This window comes from Bactrocera tryoni, chromosome 1, assembly GCF_016617805.1.
Source record: "Bactrocera tryoni isolate S06 chromosome 1, CSIRO_BtryS06_freeze2, whole genome shotgun sequence".
In the NCBI taxonomy this organism is placed as follows: domain Eukaryota; kingdom Metazoa; phylum Arthropoda; class Insecta; order Diptera; family Tephritidae; genus Bactrocera; species Bactrocera tryoni.
The window spans coordinates 14,444,502-14,457,361 of NC_052499.1; the positions used below are offsets into that span (position 1 = coordinate 14,444,502).

The 12,860-nt window shown below is 36.1% G+C and overlaps 1 protein-coding gene across 1 annotated transcript in view; it reads left to right on the forward strand.

The window, feature by feature from the left end:
- Positions 1-1,186: 1,186 nt before the first annotated feature.
- Positions 1,187-12,860, forward strand: part of LOC120778338 (mucin-17) — a 217,539-nt gene continuing 205,865 nt past the window's right edge. Inside the window, exon 1 of the mRNA XM_040110133.1 lies at positions 1,187-2,912. Within this exon, the coding sequence (XP_039966067.1) occupies positions 1,473-2,912 (1,440 nt within the window). The 5' untranslated portion in view covers positions 1,187-1,472. The remainder of the gene's footprint in view (positions 2,913-12,860) is intronic.

Below are 12,860 nucleotides of genomic sequence, written 5' to 3' on the forward strand. Positions count from 1 at the left end.
TTAATATACCCTGTACAGCTCATAAATATGAGTGATAATGATATTTGAAACATGTTACGAGCATGTTAGCGAAGCGCACTGTGTGTTTTAATAACTACAATTGACAACTAAAAGGCAATGCGTATACTTTAATGCTAAGTAATTGATAAATATGTATGAAAAAAAAAATTATATCCAAAACCCCGCTTTTATGCGTATCAAGCCCTTGTCTCTAGGGTAGCAGATAATTTCCTTATCTCTCCAACTACATTACCCACTTTATTAGTTGGCATTCAAGCATTCGAAAATGCGATAATAATTCAATAATCTATACACAACTGCTACCTCTACTGACGACAATACAATTTTTTGTCTATCAACGACTTCGAAGCCAGAACAAATTTGTGGAGCAAACCTTTCAAACGCAAAACCTACAACACAGTGCGGAACGCACAGCATCTCCAGCCATAAAAACTACCTGATTTGTCGCCAACGCCACTTAATCGAGCTGACTGACCGCTTACCTGTCACATGCGCGCATTCCTCGGTTTTTATTTCCACGCAGCCAATTCAATTTTTCGATTCTTATAGCTGCGGCCTGTTGGTCCCAAGAGATCGCATCGCACGATTGTTTATTTATCTTTTTTTACACTCATTTTTTCCTTTCATTATTTATTGTACGTGTGTGCGCACAATTACAATGCATTACCTGCGTACATGCAGACATACATATGTACATACTATATGTACATAACTCTTCGTTTGAAGCACTCATTAATAACAGATTTTTCCCCTATCTTTTAATGCTTGCAGATTGTAACAACAACAAGTGGCACCAATGTTCCAGCGCAGCATCTCCAACAACACACAAGCCGAGCGCATAAGTGAAGTGAAATAAGTAAATAAAAGGCAATATTAAAATGAGCAAAAAATCATAAAACTATATACATAAATGTGTACTTATGTAAGTGAACTTAAAAGGCACACACACAGCTACAACTAAATGTATCAGTTATAAAATATCTGGAAAGCAAAAGTGTGCGCGCGTGTGTTGGTGTGTAGCAAAATTGAGTTTTATTAAATTTATTTGCTGCTGCTATCGCGACGCTTTCAACATTGTTGCTAACAATTGCGAGCGTCGTTATCGTCGTGGCGCACAAGTAGCAATACAACAAATATATGTATGTATATGTGAAGTAAAAAAGCAAATCGAAAAAATATCTCGAAATTAACATAAAAAAATACGCGGGACTGTAAATAAGCAGAAGTGAGTGAGTGCATAATCAGGAAAATACAAACACACATACAAACACATGAAAGACAATAACAAAGTGCAAAAAGTGTCCATTAAAAAAATAAATACTGCTTGTTAGTGTTGTGCGTGTGCATGTGTATTTGTGCGGTGTTTTCAACAATTCAACAAGTACTGCAGAAATTACAATAAAGTGAAATACTAAGTGCAGTTAGCAAGTAGAAGATCGGCTGAAACAGAAATGAACAGCGTTGACGGCGCACCCAATGCCACGACTTTAGCTGAGGGTGCCCCAACGAGCGCGACGGCAACGCCAAGCGTAACCACAAAAACAAAAAATACAAGCACAAAAACTACAACGCCAACAACAACAACAGCAACAACAACTGCTGCTGCTACAACTACTGTGCGCGTTAAAACAACAGATTCGTCGACAACAACGGCAACGTCAAACGTAATAAAGCCAACGGCCGCTGATGCCACCGATGAATTCCACGAAAGCGACAAAAATGTACGCCGCATTGTTGTCGATGAGCAGCAGCAACCAGAACAAAAACAAATACAGCGTAATGAAGCGCCAATAAAGCAAATAATAATAACAAAAAGCATAAGAGCAACAACAACAGCAACAACGACGAACGGCGTAGCAGTAACTGCAACAACTACAATGGGCAATACTAATAAAACCAACATTGACACAACAGACAAGACTACAGACGCAGAAACAACAACAACAACAAAAATAACAGCGTCAGCAACAACAATTGAGACAACAAAAAGCATTCAAGATGCGGAGAATAACGACGTTCCAATGACAGATATGGCAACCGCAGAGGGCAATCGCGACGGCGATGGTGTGGATGACGGCGGTGGCGGCGGTGGCGACGACGACGGCGACGACGGTGGGAATGCCACTGCCACCAACAGCACTACTAGAACAACGACCACACTGTCCACCGCAACCGCCGTCATTGATAACATAACGACGCTGGCTAAGCCACAGCCATTATTGACGGCGGAAGGCGATAATTGCGAACTCAATGAGTTGGAATTGTGTCGCTGTTGTGGCAAGCCCAATGTCACGCTCTATGATCTCTTCCCCAACATGCCAGCCGACAATGCAAATACATTACTGGAGGGCGATACAAATGTAGACGCCATTGCAGCAAATATTGAGACAACAGTTGATGTGAATCAAGCGACAGCGTGCGATATTGCCGCGAATGTTGCCAAAAATGGAGCACAAATGAATAATAATAAGCCGGTCGTTGACACAACCAGTGTTGCAACGAAGACCGATGACAATGCAGAGACAAATACACCGAAGCGTTGTTATCGCACTATTGCCGCATCTATTGCTGCGGCAGCCGCCGGCAGCAGCACAACGACTGGTTCGTGCAGTGCCGGCGCTCCCACCTGCCAAAAAACCAATGACCCAGTTGTTGGCACCGCCATCAACAGTGATGTTGTTGCTGCTGATCGCGGCGCTGAGGTCGCGCCATCGATGCCAACAACAAGTGCTGCGCGTGTGAAACAATCTGCAACAGTTGCCGCGCCGGCAAACGTGAAAAATGCGGACGATGCGACCAACAATGCAGAGGCACAGAACGCCAATGCCCAGGGACAAAGCAGCGACAACATGGAGAATATTTTGCAAGAGATGCAAATTTGGCGACTACGGGTGAGTCTCGTTACAATACTTTTTGATACTTACTTTTGCGCCGATCGTAGACAAGGTCCATGCTGTGACTTTCCCAAAGTATTATTTACATCCCTGCGCTGCAGTTTTGGTGTAAAAACAAATGCACAGAATGTTCGTACTTGCAATGTTTGCACTTTTTTACACGGTCTGCAACGAACTCTTACATAATCTTGTAATTTATTTCTTTTACTAATTTGTTTGCCTATGCAATGTGTGGTTTGTGTGATTGCAGCTTTGTTATTATTTATTTGTGTCGAGCGCCTTGGGATTTTGGCAATAACTCATCGGCAAATATGATTTGTTGTATGTTATTTTTTCTTGTTTTTTAAGCTTACAACATGAAAGGAAAATTTGTGTCTGCCTTGGCAAAAATAGTTGAAATAATACTGGTATGGCCAGTGATCGTCTAGTGAACTGTCGCTTTGTTTTCTCAACAAGTTAGTTTTGTATGAGGTTATGTTATTTGAGGTTAGGCTGAATTTTATTCATTCTTCATACTATAAACCAAAGATTACACCTGTAATACTTTTCCATATATTCAATGACCTCAGAAATGATTGGATTTGAAAACCTAGCGGCGCTTCAATCTGGCTTGAAGTTTAACTACTTGACCTCCTTCGAGAAATATTTAACCTCTCAAGTGATAAAAGTAATCCAGGATGGAAAATGAAGGTATGAAACCTTTTTTTCAAGAGTGGTTTAAAAGAACCACTTAAAATGAAAATTCTCGACCTAAAAGTTATCGAACCCAACTGAGTAGGATTGCCGAAATAGCAATTCCGGGTCAGTTGTGGTAATGTAATCATTCGTACTCTTTTGAAGACTATATTCTAAGTTTAGTAGAATTCGGGACCGCAGGCGTCGTGTTTTCTCCTCGTTACTGGAAAGGAGAGAAAGGAAAGGAAAAGGCTATCGCCCCGATTTTTCGCGCTTCTTCGCTGCAAGGAATTTTACACTCGCACCAACTAAATCCACAACGGATGAAGTATAGACTGGATCTCTCACAGTCAATGGCATTACAATTTCGACTGTCAACAGCCCAAAGATTTTAGCTGTTATATACGACAGCCTGTGCGCTTTAACTCCTCATACGACCGTGATAACTGCCAAAAAACAAGGCCGCAACAAAATTTTTAAGTCGCTAGACAAAGAAACATTGTTGGCCGGCCGGTCATAAACCACACTGCACCGTTATGGTCGCCTGGATGTAATGAAACGCAGACGAAGAGGCTTCAAACGTGTCAAAACACAGTAATCCGGACGATTACAGCATGCCTCTTGATTGAACATTTACACAGTAAGACCCGTTTGCTTTCGTTCAATGAACATAACGATCTCCTCTACAGGCAATTTTGCTGAGATGTTTTCGCAGAAACCTACTTATCCAAAATCGATCCCGATATACCAAATACATATACATATATCCGGCGTACAATGAGTCGCCGCATCACATTAACCAATGCTTTCCATGCCCAGCGAGACCTACTGATCTACAAACCCTTTCCCTACGGTCCGACCCTGTCGAAACAGCACTGTTTATGGGCCTACCATTATATGACTTCGATGACAATTAACCTAACCCTTATCAACTGAGTAGGTAGGTCTTTCGGTTTTCCCTCGCTTCCGACAAAGCAAGCAGTCATTTTGGCATCAAAAAATGTCGTTCCCAGTCCGTCGGGTCTACGTAACCGGAACGCACACGAATTCTTATCCGGCCAAAGACCGTCAATCCGACAGAAAATGGAAAGTCTCTATGTGACTCCTTTAGAGAATGTCACATTGCTGTGCAATTGATCTGATTCTAACAGTAAAGTGAACAGCAATGTATAAATTCCAGGTTATTTTCGGATTCTATACATTTTTCTCCTAATTAGCGCATTACCTCTCCAGCTCTTAAATTTTTTGTGCATTTTGCCTCTAACATTATCTAGCTGATCTATACAAATTAATCAAATGCACTAATATAAACCGTAACATCTATGACTTAACCACCAATTAGTGGTTTTCGCTTTGTTGGAACTTATCCTCAAACCAATCATCATTAGACCTATTATTCAATCAATATTAAGCTTTTGATAAGAATCTTTTGTTTACAAGCATGTCGGACGCGTAAATAATTTTCGATATACCATACATACAAACCAAATGCAATATATGTACATATGTACATACATAGGCAATCGTTGTAATTCGCCTCAATTAATATGTATAAGTAGGCGATGCCCTTTTGTAGGTGTTACAATCGTTTATCAGCCGCAAAGCTACATACATACACACATACAAATGTTTGTAATTTATTGACTTGGCTGCAATTAGTCTTCCTAATGATTGGTGCCAGCCACCCCTGTTGGGAGTTCAAATCACATAACCTCAAATCAGCGACGGGGGTTATCTTCACCGCTACGCAATGCCACTTCTTTGTTTGCTTAACAAATGATGGACAGTCATGACTTAACCTTTTTTCTTCGACGTTCACGTACGCACTCATCATATAAGGTGTCGATATATACATATGTATTACTCGGAAATATTTGATTTTAACGACGCACAGCTGTTTGGATTTTTTGGTCATCAATTCACCGTATGCGCTGAGTAATGTGCATGCGCGCATACGTAATGCCACCCACAATGTTTGTATGCCCAAAAAATCCACAAAATTGTAGTGAAAATAAAAAATCGACGGCTGTCAATTTGTAATCGCTGGCCATTTTTCATTTTTTTCGAACATTCGATTTTAAAGTATTGTCGTAATTGTTCGATTTTTCTCACGCGCTCACAGCGCACTCAGTCAGTTGGTCAATTCACATACTTGTAGCTTGGTGCTGTCTTTTCTTACCACAATTTTTTATAGTTCTATTTGCTGCTATTCCATTAAAGATCGTGTTTGCGCGCGTATCGTACACGCTTGTGAACATGACTCCATTAAGTTGTAGAGTTTTTTTTCGAGCCAAATGCGTTCGATTGGGATTTCGAATGTATATCATGTTTATTTTTATGTTTTTTATACATATTGCTTTAATTTCTAATATTTTTATTTTATATATTTTAATAAAAAGTGAGAGTTGAGTCGATTTAGCCTTCCGCCCGTCTGTCGGTTCATATGTACGTTAACTAATCACTCAGTTTTTGAGATATCGACTTGAAATTTTGCACACATTATTTTCTCTCCAAGAAGCTACTCATATGTCAGAATTGCCGATATCGGACCACTATAGCACGTAGCTGCCATACAAACTGAACAATCGGTATTAAATGCTTGTATAGAAAATTTTATCATTTGACGAGTTATCTTCACGAAATTTGGCATGGGGGCTTGTCTTTAGCAAAGATACAATCTCCGTAGAAATTATTCAGATCGGAACGCTATAGCATATAGCTGCCATACAAATTGAACAATCGGTATCAAGCGCTTGTATAGAAAACTTGTTCATTTTATGAGATATCTTCATCAAATTTGGCATCGGGTTTTGTCTATAGCAGCGCTGCCAGCTCCATAGAAACTACTCAGATCGGTTCACTATAGCATATAGCTGTCATACAAAGGGAACGTTCAAAATCAAGTGCTGGAATGAAAAATTTTTTTTGTGAAGATTATTAAAGCTTCAGTTAAAGTTGTTTCTTGTTTTGTTGTAAATTTATTCTATTTTATTTATTTTATGATGTTTTTTTTTTAATTTCTACAAAATATACTCAATTCTATTGTTACCTACATCGTCACAGTTACCTTCAACTTCATGTATTTCTAAACTAAAAATCAAATTATTTCATTGCTTGCACGCAACACATTTTATAATTTCACCTTTGCCTCACTTCGCTTCGCCACAATTATTTCAGGCAACTTTTTGCCTCTTGCGGCCACATACGGGTTCCCTACGCAAATATTTGCTAATCCTTAACTTGAAAAACGTGCCGACATTGCCAGACTGCTAATTGGTCGCACAATTTTGTTGCTACTTTTTATTGTTGTTGTTGTTGTTGTCGCTGCTTTGATTTTATGACTGCGCTTAAATGGCCACTAAACATATATTTGATTTGCCATAGTTTAATGACGGCCTAAGCGCTGAGTCGCTGAATGGCTGAAAGGCTGCGTATAAATGCTTAATAAATACCCATAAAAAGGTATTCGGTATTTTTGTATATCTCTATATAGATTAGTGACTTATAATATAGTAAGATTTATGCTTTTATTGCGATAATGGCAGTTGGTGCGTTGCTTCGTTACACCTTTCCTTCCTCGTTCGTTCGGCCACATGTATCTTTATTGGTGTCTGTGTATATGTGCTGTTTGTTGTTGTCACTTAGTTTGTTTATTTGTTGTTGGCAAATGAATCACGTGTGCTCGATTTTTATTGCTTTCGAGCGGCAATAAAAATGATAAGAGCGCCATTGCAACAACAGCAACATTGCATTTAAATACAGACATACCTACTTGGAGTTCAATAGCAACCGAGATACATATGTAAGCAAAAATACTTATTTATATCGTATGCCTTCACAACAAAGTAACACATTGAAGCAACAACAACAACAACAACAATATAGTTTAATTGAGTAACCACTTCCTCCGCGTATGTAGATATTGGCACAAATACATATTTACAGACATAGAGTGTAATGCTCCACTTACCAGTGTTATTGAAGCTACCCTGTAGAAAAAGGAAGTCAACAAATGCCACAAAATAGAACAATTATTAACAAATAGACAGCTAAACAGAGAGTGGGAACGATTTTTTTTAGTTTTATCTGCCGTGAGAAGCATGTGTGAAGTTGTAGTTGCGTTGTTTCTCACAAAATTTCGAAAATGGTTTATTTCTGCTCCGTCTGTCTCTACAGCCGTAGCTGAAATACCTGATGGAGTCTATATTAAATAAATATTAAATAAATGTGACCGAAATTTTTAAAACCTTGAACAACTTAAACTGTCTGCAAACAACGCTCTTAATTGAGACGATTAAGCTTTCAACTGAGTCGATTAAGCTTTCAACTATTCACAATCCATAATCCTTCTCATTTTTATTTCAAGAAATGTCGATTAATTGTGTTTAGTTGTTATAAGCAACTTATAGCGCTGTAAGACCGTCTTTTAATTAAGACAATTAACAAATTTAGTTAAACAAATTAAGACTCTTAAACAAAATTAAATTAAAAATGCATTGATAATTGCGTAACTAGTCTGCCGTTTAGTTAATTGAATTCAATTAAGTTTTAATTGAGTCAATTTAATTTGTTAATGTCTTTGTTTATTAACATATACATAGTTAAAGCAATCGCAATTAAAATAAAGTAGAATTAATTGTGTTCAAATAATCTTAATTTAGTGTAATTAACTTATTGATGTCTTAATTTATTAAACTCTAATTAATAGATTTACAGTTATTATATTGTTTTTTAATTTAATTTGCTTTTTCAATTAATATCTTAATTGAGTTCAACTAATTATTACAACTCTAAGTAGCGTTATAGAATTATATAATAATAATTATTAATATTTTGTTTAATTAATTGAGTTCAATTAATATATTAATTGAGTTCATTTAATTACTATAACTATAATTAGCGGTAGGAATGATTTAATAATTGAGTATTTAATATTTTGTATAGTTAATTGAATTCAATTAATATCTTAATTGAGTTCATTTAATTACTAAAACTATAATTAGTGGTAGAAATGAATTAATAATTGAGTATTTAGTGTTTTGCATAGTTAATTGAGTTCAATTTATATCTTAATTGAGTTCAATTAATATTTCAACTGACTTATAAATTTGTAATTGATTCAGTTACAATAAACTGTAAACCTAAGTCAAGTGTAATAAATAGGATTTTTTTTAACGATTACTTTTAATACTTTTTGACAATCATTTTTGATTTCAAATCCTTTCAGACCCCTCTCTCTCGATGGAGGTAGATTAACCTTTAAAATTCATTAAAAGCGTTGCTTTAACGTTTGTTTGCACAAACCTTCAGCGCAATAATAATTTGATTCACAGCGTCGATCTTTGGCGTGCTTGCATACAAAGCAGTAGACAATGCATTTTGGACACGCCGACTTGATGTCTATAAGTCATAAGCTCGTTTACCGCCACATGTCAAGTGTGCGTGCAACTTGTGTTCCCCTGCGTCTGCCGCATTATTTGACTTCTTACCGCCGCGCTGCAACAGTTTCATGACGCGCATGCGCGTTCGCCTTTGATAAGCGCAGAAACCGCATATCCATATCCATTTGCTGCCCAATTCCTGGTATTGTTTTAAACTTCAAAATTTTCACTCCTCAATTTTGTCTACTAATTTCAGCCAAATGCTGTTGTTATAGCGGCTATTGCTGTTATGTTGTTGTTGTTGTTGCTGTTGCCTTGTTTGTAATTTCATTTAACGTTGTTCGCCAACACTTTGGTGATTGCTTTCGGCTTTTCGGCATCTTTTTTCTACGGCCGCCGCTGTCGGTCTCTGTTGCTGCTTTCTGGTTGTTGTTGTTGTTGTTTTTTGCGTTCGTTCATTCTTTTTCACATTTTTATTTGCCTTATTGGTTTTTCCCTGCGGGAGTAAGGTGTGAAATTTTACTGTGGCTTAACGAATGAAATAAATTTGTTAATTTAATATTTGGGTACCGAGAAAAGGGTACCCGAAGAACTAAACTACCTCTTGCTGCTTCCTTATACTTATTTATACACCACCTATCTACCTATGTAGTTATTATGTGCTCGTTTTTGGCCTCTTTGCGCTCACTTAGGCCACATTTGCTGGCCTCTGTCTGCCTTGGCTGGTGTTGTCTGCAGCGCACTGTCGGCTGTTCAGTTGTACTGCGCAGACGCGCACTCTGTTCTTTAATTTAATTCCGCTCTTGCTCCGCCGCTTCACTGCCGCCAGCTCTCCACTCGCCACTCGTCCGTCGACGACCGTCGCGTCGGTGCAACAGCAGCGTTGACCATATGAAAGATCGACGTTTGCCGACATTGCCATCGGCACTCTTGTCGGCACTAGTCTTCTTTCTGCTAACGTTGCGGCAACTATCTTTTTTACTTGCCGCGCCTACTGCGCCTCCTCATCGCCGCTATTTGAAAACGTGCTGTAGATTGACTGACTAAGTAGGAGTCATTATTATAGTGGTTGTTGTGGCTGCTTCATTTAACTTATATTACGCTGTTGTTGTTGTTGCTGCTGTTGCTGCTATTATTGTTGTCAATGAGGCTGGCAGGCAATCTGTTTGGTCGGCCAGCGTGCCGCGCACCGCACCATGTTGTCCTTATTATTGCTAGTGTGCTTGTTGTTGTCGTTGTTGGTAATGTTGTTGCCTTGCTTAAAGGCTGTTACCACACGCACCGAGCATACCAACTGCTGCAGCTTTTATTGTTGTTGTTGTTGTTGTTGCTTTTTACCTTTTTAACTGCTTGGCTGATAGATTGCCTTGCGGTTTGTTGTTGTTGTTTGTTGCCGTTGCTGTTGTTGCGCTTGTTTAACTTCGCGCTTGTTTGGTTGTTTAGTTTAGTTCAAGCAGCCTGTCAGTAAGTGCTCTTGTTGCACAAACACACACACACATGCGTGCGCTTGCGCGCCGTTACATAAGCACACACAATTAAGCTTGCGTTAATGTTATTGTTGTTGGCGCGCTGATTTATTCGCGTTGCTCGCGTGTTGTTGGTTTTTCGCCTTTCATATGCACACCATAGCGCCCAAGCACTCCAGCCACAGCGCTTTGTATGATGAAGCAGCTCAACCACAACAACAACAACAACCGCTCATATCGCGCAGAAAAAATGCTCGTTTATTTAACGTAAATTCATAACTGCTCATACGGTTACTTATGCGTGGCGAATGCGAATACGCGACGACTGCGCAACCGCGCGCAACAACAGCAAAGCAACACGAGCAACAACAACACGCTTGGAAATTGACTTTTTAAAGCCACAATCACACGTGCGTGTGCTCGGGCATAGCAGCATCTTAAGACAACAACACCTCAGCACCTTCTTCCTTGCGCGCCGTGTCGAGTTGAGCGAATTCGCCGGCGGTTTATCGGTTAACTTCGCTTATAATTTACTGTTGCTTTTGTTGATCGCATTGTTTGTGCCTTAATGTGCATTTCTACGTGCTTTGCTTGCGGTTGCTGTTGTTGTTGTTCTCGGTTTTTTGCGCTCGTGGTTGGCCGTGTAGCTGGTCATCCTTCTGCGTGCATTTGTTTCGTGCGCGGCCCGCTGCCTTCGCCCCCTCCCCTTGCTCGGCCACGTCACGTTGTTATTTATTCACTTTTTTATTGCGGCTGCGCGTCAATTTTATTTCGCCACGCATGATTGCCAACATATTTGTTGTCTGTTTATTTTGATTTTCTACACGCTTTGTTGCTGTTATTATTCTTTACTTTCGCATTGGTGATTGCATGCGGTGTTTTTTGTTTTGTTTTTGTTTTTGAGCGCATCAATTTCATCAATATTTATTATATTTTATTATTTAGCAGCAATTTAGACTTTGTGTGGAAGACTGAAGTGTGGGGTATGAAGAGGTATTGCTTGTTTTGTAATTTGATTTTTTTTATTTTCGGATTTGTTTCTTTTTTAACATTTTGATATTTATTGATATTTTAAATTTGTGTTTTAACAATGTTTTGGATTTTGTTTTTTTAAATTTGGAACACTTTTTTATTTTAATTAATTCGCCTTTTATTTTCAAGTTTTTTAACATTTTTTAAAATGTTTAAAATTTTATTTTATTTTTAAAATTTAACAATATTTAAAATATTTTTATTTTGTATTTTTTTATTATGTTTCTTAACAATATTTTGTCTATTTTTAACTTATATTTTTTAGATACTTTTTAATTTTTTTTTTTAAATATTTGATTGTTTGTTTTGCTTTTTGTATTGATTTTTTAGTGTTTATTGTGTTTTTTAAATTTGTGTTGATTAATTTTTTTAATATTTAATTTTTTCTAAATTTAAAAATTTGTTTTTTTGAAAATTGTAGATGTTTTAACTAATTATTTTGAACTTTGATTATATTTTATTTATGTTTTTTTTTGAGCTTTTAGTGTTTTTATTGCCATTTTTGATTTTTTTTAATATTATGTCATATTTTTTTAATATTTTTCTTAACAATATTTTGTCTATTTTTTACTTATATTTTTGGATTTTTTTTAATTTTTTTAAATTTTTTTTAAATATTTGAATGTTTGTTTTGCTTTTTGTATTGATTTTTTTGTGTTTTTTAAATTTGTGTTAATTAATTTTTTTAATATTTAATTTTTTTCTCATTTTTTAATTTTTTTGATAATTTCAAATGTTTTAACTAATTATTTTGAGTTTTTGTTATATTTTATTCATTTTTTTTTAACTTTTAGCGTTTTTATTGCCATTTGTGACTTTTTTTAATAGTATTTTAAATTTTTTTTAATATATTTCATAACAATATTTTGTATTTTTTTACTTTCATATTAATTATTTTAATTTTTTGTTTTTTGAATTTGCGAAACCTTATTTTTTAAATCTCTTTTTTAATATTATTTTTTTTTTAATTCAAGTTTTTTTTTATAATTTTAAATGTTTTATTATTATTTAGAATATTCGTTCTATTTTATTTGAAATTTTTTGTGTTTATCGTGATTTTGAATTTGTGATAACTAATAATAACTATTTTTTAATATCTAAAATTTTTTAATATTTTTTATTTTAATTTTTAATATTTTTTTATTTTTTAATATTTATTTTTTTAATTTTTTTAAATAATTTTATAATTTTAAGTGTTTTCAATTAATTATTTGGAACTTTCGTTATGTTAATTGTTTTAAATTTTTATTGTGTTTTTTAATTGGGAATTTATTTACATTCTTTTAATATTTATAATTCGTTTTTCAACTGAAATTCGAATAAAAATTTGTAACGACAAATTATCATATTTTTTAAAATTAAGTTTTTTATTTCGACTTTGTATTAAATTT